The 16119-nt window shown below is 44.3% G+C and overlaps 2 protein-coding genes across 4 annotated transcripts; both read left to right on the plus strand.

Annotated features, from left to right (window-relative positions):
* The first annotated feature begins 175 nt into the window (after nt 1-175).
* rtf1 (RTF1 homolog, Paf1/RNA polymerase II complex component) lies at nt 176-9758 on the plus strand. Of its 2 annotated transcripts, none has more exons than XM_084684662.1 (18): nt 176-391; nt 1320-1430; nt 1547-1697; nt 1926-2130; nt 2435-2552; nt 2902-3013; nt 3103-3241; nt 4170-4347; nt 4460-4542; nt 5302-5389; nt 5997-6104; nt 6218-6295; nt 7336-7457; nt 7989-8046; nt 8141-8218; nt 8388-8486; nt 8558-8672; nt 8784-9758. In XM_084684662.1, the coding sequence occupies exons 1-18, from the start codon at nt 311-313 to the stop codon at nt 8888-8890; spliced, it is 2031 nt and encodes a 676-aa protein (XP_084540788.1). In that variant the 5' UTR covers nt 176-310; the 3' UTR covers nt 8891-9758. The 2 variants fall into 2 exon arrangements, with proteins under 2 accessions (XP_084540788.1, XP_084540789.1); XM_084684663.1 differs by lacking the exon at nt 176-391 and adding an exon at nt 747-1031.
* A 137-nt stretch (nt 9759-9895) lies between these two features.
* golga5 (golgin A5) lies at nt 9896-16029 on the plus strand. 2 transcript variants are annotated; one of them, XM_084684668.1, is made up of 13 exons: nt 9896-10438; nt 10787-11437; nt 11741-11950; nt 12111-12330; nt 12417-12540; nt 12675-12878; nt 13279-13449; nt 13614-13742; nt 13842-13940; nt 14272-14494; nt 14774-14873; nt 15335-15398; nt 15556-16029. In XM_084684668.1, exons 2-13 carry the CDS (start codon nt 10795-10797, stop codon nt 15634-15636), a joined length of 2268 nt encoding a protein of 755 aa, XP_084540794.1. In that variant the 5' UTR covers nt 9896-10438; nt 10787-10794; the 3' UTR covers nt 15637-16029. The 2 variants fall into 2 exon arrangements, with proteins under 2 accessions (XP_084540794.1, XP_084540795.1); XM_084684669.1 differs by lacking the exon at nt 9896-10438 and adding an exon at nt 10441-10559.
* Nucleotides 16030-16119: the final 90 nt, after the last annotated feature.

Genomic DNA, 16119 nt, shown 5'->3' on the forward strand with positions numbered 1-16119 from the left:
CCTGACAACTGAAACAACACGAAAATGTACGCAAGTACTACTTTAAATAAATGACTTTCCAGCACCTGGACTCTTACAACATGTAGGATATCCTTTTTTCTATTTAATTTTTTCTCGTGTACATATACTTCATCCTGCTTCGCTGCACCGCTTGACGCATGCTCTTTCGGAAAGCGCCTTTGGCTTTGTGTGGATGAGTACGGAGCCATCTAGCTGCTGTAGTTGGTAGGTAGCCACCGCGGTTCTGTTCGTCTTCAACAAACGAAGCGACAGACTGAGCAGTGGTAGCTAGCCTGCTAGCTCGCTAATCATGGTGAATGTAAAGAAGCGGAAAGGTCGAATCGTCGATTCTGACTCTGAGGACAGCGCCAGTGATGATAATTTAGATCAGGTAACGATGTAATTGTTTTTCACAGTTCAATATTTCGCGTATTTTATTGTCAACACAGTAAATAGATAGCACTAGCTGTTGATAGTGGGATACAAGCTAGGAACGTGCTAGCTAGCAGTTACTGAGCAAGCTAGCTAGGCTCGTTAGTTTTAACCTAAGAAGAGGAAAACACCGCGCTAGTACAGGCCTGGCGACCATAGACTAGCTCATGGCTCTTCCTGCAGTGTGTCACCCGTAAACAATATATTTAGCAGACTGACTTGTTACCGGATTTGATGCTACCATACTAGAATGCTGTGGTCTATTAGTAATAGGAAGTTTAGAACCGTATATCTTGTAATGACGTCATGGAGGCTGCTAAACTACTAGTTTTAGTGTTGACAAAACACAAGCTAGCATAACGTTAAGTTAGCTAGCATTACAGAAATGTGTGCGAAAAAAACAACTGCAAGTTATATTAATTGTAGCTTGAGCACTTAAGTCATATAAATAATCCAATCATTTGATATCTACCTAGCTACCGTTTACACTGTAACTCTTAACTGGTTTTTGGCATTTTTGCATTCATAGATGTTATGCTGGCTAGTTAGCTAGCCTCATAGCATCTTGCCAGGTCATTAACTGTGAGAGAAAGTAGCAGGTAGGCTAGCTTGTTTGGCTACTGTACTGTCAGAACTCGAATGGTTAACGGAGGGTAAGCCTGTCTTAGTAAGTTAACCCAGCAACTTTGTTAAAGCACAGGACAGCTGTTAATAATGTAGCTGCCCTACATGTAGTTAGCTAATACTCGTTTGTTGCCATCCAGTGAAAGCATACCGCAGCTTTTATCTGTCTGCCAATGCATAAAGATCTACTGTCGTTATCCAATGAGCATGTCAGACATTCTCTCCTCATGCTGAAGCGTATTCTTATTGTTGCTCTGCTGCAGGAGCTTCTGTCTTTGACCAAGAGGAAGAGGATGGATTCAGATGAACCGGATGAGCCAGTTAGCAAGCCAGCAGCCTCTTCAGACTCAGAGACTTCTGACAGCGATGATGAGGTGTGAATTTCATATGGCCAGTGTTTATCTTCTTACAACATGAAGTGGTTGCGTGTTTTTGGTTTTTTTGCCTCCTTTAATCCATGTGTAAATCTGTGTGTGATGTTTTCATACAGTGGACAGTTGGAGGCACAAAAGTCAAGAAGAAGGTCAAGCAAGTGAAAGGGCCAGAAAAGAAAAACGTGGCAAAGAAAAAAGTCAATAAGGCAGCAGCTTCTGGAAGCTCTGATGGAGACAGTTCAGCTGAGAGCTCTGCTCCGGAGGAGGGTGAGTACAGTCCAGACAGTCAGAGCTCAAGTATGAACCAGCAGGAAGAGGCTTTGCAGAGATGTTTCTATAAATCCACCATTATTATCATGTTTTGGGGATTGGTGTTGCTCCATAGTAAAGCGTTTGACTGCAAATCAAGAGCAGGTTCAAATCTGTTTTGGATGGAATATAACGCCACTGCTATGCATGCTGACAATGTTTGCGGATGATATGTTTGACCGACAGGTGAAGTGTCGGATTCTGAAAGCAACAGCTCATCCTCCAGCTCAGACTCAGACTCATCCTCGGAGGATGATGTGTTCCGGGACGGCTACGGGGATGATCTCATGGGGGATGAGGAGGACAGGGCTCGGCTGGAGCAGATGACAGAGAAGGAGAGGGAACAGGAGCTGTTCAACAGAATTGAGAAGAGAGAGGTGCTGAAGAGAAGGTAGGCCTGACAGCATGGACCCATTTAATGCGCAGTACTGTACATTCCAGCATAAAAAAAAGTGCAATGTTGAGAGTTTTTGTTTAGTCTTTTAATTTCATTTTTGCTTTACTTTTTCAATTTGGCTCTGTGCATACTACTTTTGCACAGTACTGTATATATCAATACATACAAATATTTTAATATAAACTACAGCACCATTACACAGGGGATGAACTTAGTTTCCAACAGCAGTCACTCAGAAGATTAGTTTTTATGTAACTTTGAATTGAGTGTTTCAACATTGTGCCTCTGTCTCTGATAGGTTTGAAATAAAAAAGAAACTAAAGACAGCCAAGAAGAAGGAGAAGGAGGAGAAAAAGAAGAAACAGGAGGAAGAACAGGAGAAAAGAAAACTATGTCAGGTTCAAGACACCCAAGTCGTGAGTAAACACATGCACACACCTGTTATCCACACACTAGATATCTACTCACCAGTTATCCACACTCTTGTTATCCACACACCAGTTATCTACTCTCTTGTAATCCACACACCAGTTATCTACTCTCTTGTAATCCACACACCAGTTATCTACTTACCAATTATCCACATACCAGTTGTCTCTTGAGCTGTGCAAGATCACATCATCTGTATGAGAAAATCAAATTGTATTTGCATTGCCAAATACAAACAAACCATTACGGTTTGTTCAAGTGTAGTGTTGGATTGTTGGATGCTGTTCTTGTAGATGTACTCATGGTCAGGGTCCAACCCCTGTTCTTCTTCCACAGGTTATGTCTCACAACAAGGAGCGGAGGTCCAAACGTGATGAGAAGCTGGATAAGAAGACCCAGGCCATGGAAGAACTGAAAGCAGAACGAGAGAAGAAGAAAAACAGAACAGGTTGAAAAAAAAAAAAAACATAACATTTCAATAAGCATGTAAAAAAAAATGAAATAAATGATGGATTTGTCTGACTCCTGTTGTAACAGCTGAGCTGCTGGCCAGGCGGCAGCCCCTGAAGACCAGCGAGGTCTACTCAGACGACGAAGAGGAGGAGGAAGAGGATGACGATAAGTCATCAGTCAAGAGTGATCGCAGCTCACGGTCCTCATCTTTTGATGATGATGAGTGAGTATCCGCCAACTGAAGGCGACATGTTGTCTATCAGTATTTTATAGGAAGTCATCATTGATCTAGGGTTGGGCATTCGAAATGATTTTACTATTCGAATAGTATCCGAAATGATTTTCTAATGTCCGGATAATCTATTTTTATTAATGCTGCTGTGTTTCCGTTATGTAATTAGCCTGACATGACGCAAAGCATACAGTAAACACATAAACCACCACACATTCTGGCAATAATTGTGACTGTTAAGGTATTAGATTAAATAAGGGTTAAATAAAGAAAACAAATGAATCAATCAATTTATTGAACATGACGATAGGACGATGAACTTGAAATAACGCTGCGTCTTCAGACTGCAGGAATTGAGGTTGCGGGTACTGCTTAGCCAGGACACTAAGCTTCTTGTACCGGTCCTGGTTGATTCTCCTCCACTCCAGTGGCTTGGCCTGGGGTGGGATGCATGGCTCGCTGAAATACAGCTCAACTTCGCTTTGTTGGTTACCATTATCGTTGTAGTAGTCCTCTCCAAAAGGTGTGTTGAGGGTTGCAGCCCTGGCGATGTGGGTGCGGGAGTGCGTCGGCTGCTCGTCGAAGTTATCTGGCTGAGCATTATCGGTGTGGTTGTGTTGGAAACGAGATTTTTGACCCTTCTACACATGGAAAGCTTATTTTATATTTAATTTGAAGGTTTTTCACGAAAAAATAAATTTTATAAAGTCAACTACGCTCATAAGTATTTGGAAAAAGTACTAGACTACTAACTTACTACTTTAGGATATTCGGATATTCGATTAACCGCGCCCATCCCTACATTGATCGTAGTTTAATAATTTCTGTTATACTATTTGAATTTGGATCAGGGTTTCTTTTTCTCCCCCTAACAGCATGGCCTTCCTTTTTAATGGGGTGATACTTTGTTTTGAAATAGGAAAGAGGAGACACCACCAAAGTCCCAACCCGTCTCACTACCAGACGAACTGAATCGTGTTCGCCTGTCACGCCACAAGTTGGAGCGCTGGTGTCACATGCCCTTCTTTGCCAAGACTGTGACGGGCTGTTTTGTTCGGATAGGCATCGGGAACAGTAGCAGCAAACCAGTTTACAGGGTGAGAGGCAGTTACAGTTATTACATCCACACTGATTTGTTTCACGATATTTGGTGTATCTCCATATTAAGTTATTTTCCATGTGTACTCATGGTCTTTGACCGGTAAATAGGTTGCTGAAATAGTCGATGTTGTGGAGACGGCTAAAATCTATCAGCTTGGAACGACAAGAACAAACAAAGGTTTACAGTTAAGGTAGGTTGTCCCGCTTAAAGCTGCTCTGACTCTCCTCCTGTCTATTTCCCTCCAAACCTCTTGACTCTTTTCTCTGTGTTTCCCTCCAAACCTCTTGACTCTTTTCTCTGTGTTTCCCTCCAAACCTCTTGACTCTTTTCTCTGCGTTTCCCTCCAAACCTCTTGACTCTTTTCTCTGTGTTTCCCTCCAAACCTCTTGACTCTTTTCTCTGCGTTTCCCTCCAAACCTCTTGACTCTTTTCTCTGTGTTTCCCTCCAAACCTCTTGACTCTTTTCTCTGCGTTTCCCTCCAAACCTCTTGACTCTTTTCTCTGTGTTTCCCTCCAAACCTCTTGACTCTTTTCTCTGTGTTTCCCTCCAAACCTCTTGACTCTTTTCTCTGCGTTTCCCTCCAAACCTCTTGACTCTTTTCTCTGCGTTTCCCTCCAAACCTCTTGACTCTTCTCTGTGTTTCCCTCCAAACCTCTTGACTCTTTTCTCTGCGTTTCCCTCCAAACCTCTTGACTCTTTTCTCTGCGTTTCCCTCCAAACCTCTTGACTCTTTTCTCTGTGTTTCCCTCCAAACCTCTTGACTCTTTTCTCTGCGTTTCCCTCCAAACCTCTTGACTCTTTTCTCTGCGTTTCCCTCCAAACCTCTTGACTCTTTTCTCTGCGTTTCCCTCCAAACCTCTTGACTCTTTTCTCTGCATTTCCCTCCAAACCTTTTGACTCTTCTCTGTGTTTCCCTCCAAACTCTTGACTCTTCTTCTTCTCCCTCAGACACGGCAATGACACCCGGGTATTCAGACTGGAGTTTGTGTCCAATCAAGAGTTTACTGAAAACGAGTTTATGAAGTGGAAGGAGGCGGTAAGTGTGGAGTGTGCATAGAGGCCTGCAATATTGTATTATTTTGTGTATATAATACAGTATTTTATTTCCTATTTTCGTATAAACTCTGATATTGTTACATGGTAATTTTTAAAGTGATGCTCCACAGTCTAACATTGCTTCAACTTGTATACAACTAAACGGCAAACGTTACATGATCTAGTATGTATAATAGGGGACCCTTGCATGCTGAAACCTGCAGTAGCCAGGATGAACCCAATCTGCTCTACTCCCTGATTTTCTGATGTACTTTCTACATGCACTAGTTGCATGTCAGTTTGGATGAAGGCATCTGCTAAATCAAAGGTTCCCAATCCTGGTCCTCGGGCCTCCCTTCCCTGCATGTTTTAGATGTTTCCCTGCTCCAACACACCTGATTCCAATTAATGGATCGTTATCTAGTTTCGCAGAAACCTGCTAACGACCATTCATTTGAATCAGGTGTGTTGGAACAAGGAAACATCTAAAACATGCAGGGAAGGGAGGCCTGAGGACCAGGATTGGGAACCCCTGTGCTAAATGATTGTAATGTTAATGTACTGCAATGTCCACCTGTGAAAACGGGTTTCTGACCGTGCCTCTGCAGATGATCATTGCGGGGATGCAAGTCCCAACGTTGGATGAGATCACCAAAAAGGAGCAGTCCATCAAAGAAGCCGTCAACTACAAGTTCAATGACAAAGACATAGAGGATGTAAGTGGTTGTGCTGGGTTCTATCATACTGTTACCATGGTGACAGTTTGTGATTATGATAATGGATGGGTGTGATGTTTCAGCCAAAAGTCCTATTCTGATCCTGTTTTCAGATTGTAAAAGAGAAGGACAGATTCAGGAAGGCACCTCCTAATTACGCCATGAAGAAAACATCGCTGCTCAAAGATAAGGTATCTAATAACAACTCTCTTTCTCTATCTGTTGTTTGGGTCGCTTATTGGGTGTGCTCAAGCCTTCGGCGAGCACAACCATTGTTCTCTCTCATATATATTTATTATTTTCCCACCCCCCCAAAAACTTGAATATTTGCACTACATAGACAACGTTGGTGTCAAATGTTCATCTTGGTCCCGACTGAGTTGCTTGTATTTGCGCAAAGGTTCTGTTTGACGGTTTAGGCAGAGAATGTCTTATGGGGAGAATTAGCCTGACGATAATTCTAGTCAGAATATGAGTCTGATACCTCTTTGTTAGGCTGTGATTATGGGGCGTGTTTCAACCAAACTTGTAAAAGAAAAAAAAAAGCCTCTTCACTCAATTGGATGTACCTACAACCAATCAGAGCAACGCAGTATGTTGTTTGTTGAAAACGAATTCAACCCAAGCGCTCTTTGGTGACGTGGTTGATTACGTTACTGTTGATCATCTGTCCATCATCGTATAAAGCCCGCCGTGACAATTTGATTGGTCCGAAATGCTCCTGTTCGGACATACTTTTTCCCAAAACTAGCGAACCCAGACCCAACTTCCCGACCACATTTTTTTGTGGGTACCGTAGCTAAAAGTCTATGAAAGTTGAGGCTACTTGGTTCCTCTTCGTTCTTTTGGTGAGCAGTCTCATGAGCCCTACTTGCACGGCGTCGTGGAGCCGTCCAGCTAAAGACTTATTTAGCACTAGCGGTGCTACCTGCATATACCTACAGCTGGCAGCTGTGCTCCGTTTTGCTCCTAGATTCAGACCTATCCCTGGTAAATTGTAGAGCTAGCTAACTACTACACTTCTGTTGTGTGGGAATCGCAGGTGCTAATCAGTTGAAAGGCGTACAAAAATACAGGAGCACACCCCACAAGGAGCTCTCTAGTTTTTTTATTTGCAATGCAGGTTTATAAATGAGACAAACCCATTTGCGAGGACTTCATGCAGGGAGCGGTGTTGTGCTCCCATCTCATACACACATGCTTGAATGCTGTGTTGCGTTTGACCCTGAAGGCCATGGCGGAGGAGAGTGGAGATGGTGACAAGGCGAAGGGGATCCAGGATGAGCTGAATGAGCTGGAGGAGAGAGCAGAGGCACTTGACCGGCAGAGGACTAAAAGCATCTCTGCCATTAGGTTTGACGACCAATTCTAAACATATCTTAGTTTGTATAACCTGTTTTAAGTGGGGGAAATTCACCACAAGGCAACAACATATATCCCTTTATGATTTATAGACTACTTCAGAGAAGTGGTTGTCTTCAGTTATTTAGGAAAAACACCAAAGGCTCCCTTGAAAAGTGGTCATGATCAGTAAAGAAATTGAAAGAATTTTCAGTTTCATGTGTTTGAGAAGTTTAGTAACATTATCTAATAGGTGTCTGGAGGTGTGTGTGTGTGTGGACGGTCAATATGCAGCCTTTTTCAGGCTGGAATCACAAGTGAGCTAGGCTGTTCTTTCAATGTTAAAGTTGGATGGAAAGCCTGACGGTTACACACTGTTGCCAAGCAACATTAGTCAAACATACAGCCTACGTTAGTTTATGAAGTTGTTCAGCAATGCCTAACAACAATCTATGAGTTTGTTTCAGTGGAACTACCAAGAAATAGAGAAAGACGGTCAAATAATATCCTGTTCTCTATGTCCATCTTGATCTTCTCGTCCAGCTACATTAATCAGAGGAACCGGAGTTGGAACATTGTTGAATCTGAAAAAGCTCTTGTGGTAAGTGTTTTCAAAATATTTTATACAAACCTCTTTGAAATTTAGAAAGGTTTTACTTGTATAGGTTTCTTTTAAACTTGTGTTTGTCTTTCAGGCTGAGGGCCAAAACACCAAGAACCAACAGATGGACCCGTTCACCAGAAGACAATGCAAGCCGACCATGGTCTCCAATGTAAGAGACTACGCCTTGTATCATAACCTGTAGATTTCATACCAGAACCAATATGCTGTGGGTGTTTATCTGCTGTACTTCCTGTATGCACCATTTGTAGATTGCTTTGGAATTAAGTGTCAGCTAAATGAATGAATTGTCATGTAAAATGTTTGTTTTTGCTTGATAGGCCAGAGACCCATCGGTCCACGCTGCCATTCTGGCCCATCTGAACCAGAAGTATGGCTCTGGCTCAGACCAAGATGTCATTGAGATGTCACTCCACAAGGTAATTACCTCAATTACCCTAACCTGCCTGCAATCTGTTAACTGTTATTGAAGTGTGTGTCTGTTACACAGGGACTGCCGGGACAGAAAGACAAAGATGTCAACAAGACAACCAGCGACCTCTCAGAGGACCTGTTCAAAGTTCACGATTTTGATGTTAAGATCGACTTGCAGGTTCCCAATGCAGGTGAGTTCATTTCCTGTTTCCTGTCCATGCATCCATGCAGGTTTGTTATGTATTTAGTGTTTGGGGGGAGGGGTGTCAGCCACTCAAGTTTATTTTTATTCTCTGTTCTAGAAGCCAAGTCTCTCTCCGTCAGCTCCAACGCCCTTCCAGTGAAGGATGGCGCCCCTCGCAGATCTCTGAACCTGGAGGACTATAAGAAGAGGAGGGGGCTGATCTGATGGGTTGGACCATTAAAACATATTTGCATGTGTTTCTGGCTATTTGACCTCAGGGCCCCTGAGGCTGAAAGTGTGTGTGAGATTGTAAATGAGGGTGTGTGTGTGTGTGTGTGTGTGCGTGCGCATGTGTTTGTATGTGTGTGCGAGAGAGAAAAGTGCAAGTAGTGCAAAAGACTGTCCATCCCAAAACAGAGGAAATATTGATCCTTCGAAGACTTTTTTTTTTTTTTTTCTCAAAGGATCTTTCTTGGAAGAAGATTGTCCACTTGTATTTGCGTTATTATGTGCAAATTTGTACTTTGAATTGTGTTTTTCCTCAGTTTATGTCCCTGTTTTATATAGAACCTTTTCCTGTCCTGTCTCATTTTCTCCTCGGTTATCTCATTTGTTCAAGGACACAGGACTTTAGAAATGATCTTGGACACTATATCTCGTAAGGCTTAGATTGTTGAGACAACTGGACTGTGGACGGGGAATGGGTTTTTCCTCTCACCTTTTCTGCATATGGATTATTTTATGATTAAGGTAGAGAGGGCATCATTATAAACCTAACAGCCTGCAGTCTTTTCCTCAACATGGAGGAGAAGATGACATGAAGACAGCTGGCCTATTGTTTGCCTTCGGAACTATGTCACTGTTTAAAGTTTTGAAAGCAGATTTATATGAATCAGTTGTTTACCATGGATGATTAAAAGCATTTTTTGTTTTGTTTTTTATTGTTTTTTTTCTTTCTGAAACCATATTTTCAGAACAGATTCTAAGTGTTATTGATTGTCTCCTTAGTCAGTTCTTGTATTGATGTGGCATGCCTTGTAAATATACAATTTGGAGTGAGTGCAGCAAAATAAAGAGGCACTGTTTCGTAGAATTTGTGTCAGTCTCTATCCTGTCTTTAACTGTAAAAGAAAGTGTTTGTCATTATAAAGTACACTAATTTAGTGTGTGTGGGGTTTATTAGATTATTAGAAGTCCACTCAAGGATGGTAAAAAGAACATTTGAATTTGTGGATACATTTCCTGGTCTTGACTATTTAAAGGGGGTTTAGGTTATAACTGCATTAAGGGTTTGGAGTTAGGGATCGTTTTATGGTAATGAGGTACGGTTTGGGTTAAAGTTAGGTCTTGGATTGAGGTTGTTAGGGATTAGGGGAAACAGCATTTTGTAGGACTGAATTATCCCCACCCGAGTTGTGTATGAATCATTGGCACAATGCCATGTACGGATGCAAAGTAAACATTTTCTAGATTTTTTTTTCAAGAGACATGCAATTTAACAATGATTTGAGAATTTAGTTTGACGGTGTAAGTGAAAGGACAATCGTTCTCATGTTTTTTTATCAGGCTTTGTAAAAGGACTGTATGTTTGGGGTCCTCAGGCAGTAGTTCCTGGTCCACGTATTAAAAAAATGTACTAGCTAGTAAATCCAAGAATTCAGTAGAATGAAACTACAGATGGATTGTAACCAATTTTCGCGTCATTTAATGTGCACAAAGTATCTTTGCAGATAAAAAAAATCTACACCTTTGGACGTTGCTTTCTTTTTTACGGTGGGTTGGTTTGTGGGAGTTTTGGTGGTTGGGATAGCTAGAGCTAGGTGAAGCTGTGTCTGTGGTAGCTAAAGCTAGCAAATCAACCAGTCAAACTAGATTACATTGGTTCGTCGAGCTGGTAGGTTTCTTGCATGTTGTTAACTTCTGTTGCAATTCTGTTTTGTAATCTGTACTGTAATCTGACTGTGTTGTTAATATTTATTTAGCACTATAAGATCTCTAGCTGGCGGTTTTCAATGATAAACAGCGACTTCCTAGCTAGCTCAGCTGTGTGTACATAATATAATAATAATTTGCAACACTATATTCCGGACTTGGAAGTATAATGTATATTTTTCTCATTAGGATGCAGTATGTCTTGGTTCGCGGACTTCGCAGGGAAAGCGGAAGACTTTCTAAATAAGGTTGACCAAGGAGCGGCCAGTGCTCTGACCAAACCAGAGAGAACATTCTCTTCAAACTACGAGGAGAATTCTACCGAAACGTCTCAATATGACAGCGCAGGGAAAAAGGCAGACGCGACGGTGTTCCAACATGCTTATCAATCTCCTCATGATGCCCCAGACTACATCAGTGCTGCTGCAGGTAAAATCAAGAGATCCAACTCTACTCTCTTGGCTAGCACGGCAAATGTATCCACCACCCCTCTGGGATCTGCCAGCAGTGCCTCCAGCACCATCAAACCATCCTCCAGCTTTGTGAGACGGAAGAAGAGCGAGCAAGAAGTGGATGACGACTTGCTCTTTGACTTCCTGAACAGTTCCGACCCTCCTGCAAGCGAGAGGAGGAATGTCAAACTGGAGCCTGTCAGAGCCCCAGCTTCCGAGGGGTCCCCGAACCCACCACCAGCCCCTTCGGCTCCTCTGTCTGTGCCCTCTGCCCCCTCCACCCCCCCCTCCACACGCGGCATGTCACGAACTTCTAGCCTGGGCTCTCTGTCTAACAGCACTCATAGCGCCAAAACTGAAGATGGTTCCGCCAGAGATCAAAGCCAAGGTACCAAAGAACCTAACAGCTTTGTTGCTTCATGTATAGTTGGTCATACTGGTCCGCTCAAATATCATGCTGCTGGTTCTGGTATTATTATTCATCTCCCTGGCCTTCCCTCTCTTTCCGCCCTACCCTGTCTCCATCCTTCTCCCCTTTCCTCTCTTGTGTCTCTCTATTTTTCTCTCCCTCCCTCTCTTTCTCCATCCTTCCTTCACTCCCTCTCCCATTATTTCCATCCCCTCCCTCCCATTCTCTCCATCCATCCTCTCTCTCATCCATATCTGAAATTCTCCCTCCCCTCTCCCAAAGACACGCCGGAGAGTTCGGACTCTGGGTTGGCTGCCCCCCAGGACCCCGGCCCCCAGGAGCCAGCCCCGCCAGAGGAGCCCCAGGGTCCAGAGCTCCAGGGTCAGGTGATGTCCAGCCTGCGCCTGGAGAACCAGCTGCTGCGGAGCGAGGTCACCTCTCTCAACCAGGAGATGGCCTCCATCATCCAGAGAGCCAAGGACATGCAGGAGGGTATGTGCTGACGTACCAGCTGTCTAGGATGGGTACAGCTCAGTGGTAAAGCCTTAAATTGCAGACCAAGAGGTTGCATTTTCAATGTTATATGTTGTGTGGATAAAGGAGTCTGCAAAATGATGATATTATTAAATAATTCATACTAAGCTACCCACAGAGTTGAACTTGGCTCGCTTGCGCTCGGACAAATGGAGTTCTGACCAGTCCCGCACGGACCGCACGGTGAGAGAGCTTCAGTCCCACGTTGATGACCTCACAGAAGCCCTGTCTGCTAAGGATGGGCAGCTTGCGGTCCTGAAGATCAGGCTGGAGGAGGCAGATCAGTTACTAAAGTCTCGAAGCAGTGCCCTGGAAGAGGCACAGACTGAGAGGTCCAGGTACGTGTCTGAGTGAATGGGATGGAGGGAGGGAGGGTGGATAGGTGGATGGTAAATTGTATTCCGTCTTGGCCCATGGTGGTCAGAATCCTCCAGGACCATACTGAGGGGAGCAGCCTGCAGTCCCAGGCCCTGCAGACCCTGCAGGAGAGGCTGCGGGAGGCGGAGGGGGCCCTACGGAGAGAACAGGACAGCTACCGACAGATGCAGGCAAGCCAGCTGACTCTGGCACCATGTTTCACCTTTATTACTCACTTGGGTGTTATCTGTAAAAAAAAATATATATATATATATATATTTGAAATGTAAAAATGGCCAAACAAATACATTTTGCTTTTCTTCAGAGTGAGTATTCAGCTCGGCTGTCCAAGGTGGAGGCGGAGAGGCAGGCGCTGGCGGAGGCAGTCACTGGGGCGGAGAGGAGGGCGGCGGAGGACAAGCACAGGGCAGACGACCTCCAGCAGCAGATGAAGAGCGCCAGGGCCGGCGCAGAGACTGCCAAGCAGGAGCTGCAGGACTACAAGCACAAGGCCTCACGCATCCTCCAGGTGGGGCGGACAAGAACACACGTGGATTTGTTTAGCATGGCGGGAGGGCGGGGGGGGAGGGGGATTTTAACCTGTGAACCCTTGATCTGCAGTTCAATGCTCTAGCAGTGAGCTGTACCCATAGATGGTGGTAGATCATCTGACCACAGACCATCAGGAGGTTGCAGGTTTACACCCCTGTCCCCTCTCTGTACATTGATTTTGATATAAGCATCTACTAAATTAATACATTGCATGTTAGAACCTAGTAGATATGTGGTAATAGATTACATTTGTTTTTAATAGAGGGCTGATGTTTTTTGTTGTTGTTGTTGTTGTTGTGTTAACCCAAACTTCACCACATATTACCCTCTAACCAGTCTGTGTGTCTTCTGTATGACCCCTCCCCCTTCTCGTCTAGTCCAAAGAGAAGCTGATTAGCAGTCTGAAGGAGGGGTCTGGATTGGACACGCTGGACGGAGGCGGGGCTGGGATTCTGGAGCTGGAGGAGCTTCGCCACGAGAAAGAGCTGCAGAGAGACGAGATCCAGAAGCTGCAGGGCCAGCTGCAGACTCTCCGCTCTGAGATACAGGTGAGGATCAGTTCCACTATGAGGAACGACAGGGTTAGCTCCAGGCAGGTAAGGTAAGATACGGGTGAATCCTATCCCCCATCAAGGCTGTCACTGCAGGAACACCTTGAATGTGGGTTAGTCTGTGTGTGTGTGAGACGTTCCTCTGGTGTGTTCTCTCTCAGGAGCTGGAGAACCAGGCATTTGCGGAAGCAGAAGCCTGGAGGGAACAGCAGGGGGAGGTGGAGGAGCAGCAGGCCCTGCAGGCCAGAGCCAGACAGGAAGTGGAGGCGGAAGTGGAGCGCTATAAACAGGTTAGAGGAGACCTGTGTCCTACAGCTGACATGACTTCTAGATGACCTCTATTTTCAGGAAAAGGTCACTTCAGTGTGTGTGTGTGTCTGTGTGTGTAGGAGCTGCAGTATGTGGAGGAGGAGAACCACCGTGCCAAAACAGCCCTCCAGAGTCGAATTAAGGACAGGGAGGATGAAATTCAAAAACTCAGGAACCAAGTAAGCTGCTCCCTCTAGAGTCTGGTTCAATGACAGACCTTTTTCAGTTGATGTACATCGCCATTTCAGCTGTACCCGTTGTGAAAATGTGATGTTGTGAGATGCTGTCTTGTACTGTGCCTTGTAAGCACAGACCATTCCTTTACCCTAACCACCAAAATATTGTCTGAACTATGTACTTCTGATCCTTGATTTTTACGCTGTACTTTCAATATGCACTATTTGGTGGTCGCTCTGGATTTTTTTTCAAAGCCTGCTAAATGAACAAAATGTGAATGTAGAGACAGCCTGGTAAACGATTCTACCTCATCCCCCTCCCCCGTGGGACCAGTTGACCAACAAGACCCTGAGCAGCAGCAGCCAGACTGAGCTGGAGAGCCGCCTGCACCAGCTGACGGAGACCCTGATCCAGAAGCAGACCGTGCTGGAGGCCCTGGGCACGGAGAAGAGCTCCCTGGTGTTCCAGCTGGAGCGCCTGGAGCAGCAGCTGAGGAGCCAGCAGGGCGGGCCGGCCGGGGGGCCAGCCATCGACATGGCCGGCACGGAGGGCCCAGGTAGGGCCCAGGCACCAGACTCCTTCACCTCGCGCTAACCACAACCCTGCTTCCCAGCGGAGAAAAAGAAGGGGGATGGCTATAGCTCAGTGGTTAGAGTAATCTACTACAGATCAATAGGCTGTCCATAGGGGGTCCAAACCCCCCTGTAACTTGCTTTGGATAGAAGACTCTGCTAAATGAATGCATTACATTCTAACATGATTGAAGTGTTAGTTGTTAAGCCTGTGTGTTGTTTTTAATGGTTGTAACAGACCAGCGGGTGTGTTTACCTTGCAGGAGCGCGGCAGAGGAACACTCCGATCCTGTTTACGGACCACGACAGCCCAGGAGTGTATGGGAAAGTTCGCAAGGCAGCCAGTACCATTGACAGGTTCAGGTGAGATGGTTTTTATGCTCATCCTGGTGTAATAATTTGACGGCAGATCATGAGGTTGCAAGTTCAAATCCCCCCCTTGGTGGTTAGGGTTAAAAGCACCTTAAAAAAAAGAAAGCATGATCTCATAAGCTATTATTAGCCATTTGCAGTACAGGAGCATTAAAATGATTTTATCCTGCTCCTCTTCACGATACCTAGCGACTGTAAGAGGCTGTAAACCTAAAATAATATAACCTGTTATAAATACTGTCAATCTTACCCTATATGCGCTGCTATACGTATCAACAATGTCGAATAAATTCAACCATGTTGATTTATTTATTCATTTATTATAATTCACTGACGTCCTACGATAAGAATAACAACTGAGAGTGTCACAATATGTGTCTGATTATTTGGTGTTGTTGAGTCTTCTGTTTAATTGACATTTTGTCACTAATCTGATGTGTTCCCTCCTCCAGCATCAGACTAGGGATCTTCCTGAGACGCTATCCTATGGCCCGGGTCTTTGTTATCCTATATATAGTGAGTGCTTCTTTGAAACAGTAGCACATCATTGTTCTAGAATGACGTTCTTTAAAACCTCAATATAGAAAATCACTATGACAAATGACTAAACACATAAACAAGTCTGTTATTTTAATAAAAATGTATATAATACATAACTAAAATGTGTCTTCAGGCACTGCTGCACCTGTGGGTGATGGTGGTTCTGCTGACGTACTCTCCAGAGATGCACCACGACCACCCTGGGGGGAGATGAGGAGCAGCACAGCTTGGTGCTGTGCTCTGCTTGAAGACGTGTGCCCCAGGGTCCTGGAGGGCAGGGGTTTGGAGCAAGCTGCTGAAATGACACTCAATAAAGCGTACTATTTTGGGCCTGGTTCTTTGGATTTGCACAGACATATGCTAAGAGATATAGATTTATATCCTTTTAACTGTGTCCTCCTGTCTGATTTGAAGGTCTGCAGTAGGACAATAGCATGGGGCTTAATGGCAGGTATGCTTTGACCTGATGGGTACAGTATTGGGATGTCCTTTAATCAAACTTGATTTAAACTATGTTCTCCTGTAACCTGGTAATTATTTGTTTATTATTAGAGATTGTATTTAACATTGTAAAAAATATTTTAAATAAACGGGGACTAAGCAGAAATTGTAAAGCCTTGCCAAGCTTTTGTCAACACACAGGCTCCATGCAAACTTACCGAAAGACGGAGTTCCTTGAATGCAGCCTTAACATGCT

Source organism: Hypomesus nipponensis, chromosome 3 (assembly GCF_054491055.1).
Source record: "Hypomesus nipponensis isolate SF chromosome 3, ASM5449105v1, whole genome shotgun sequence".
NCBI lineage: Eukaryota > Metazoa > Chordata > Actinopteri > Osmeriformes > Osmeridae > Hypomesus > Hypomesus nipponensis.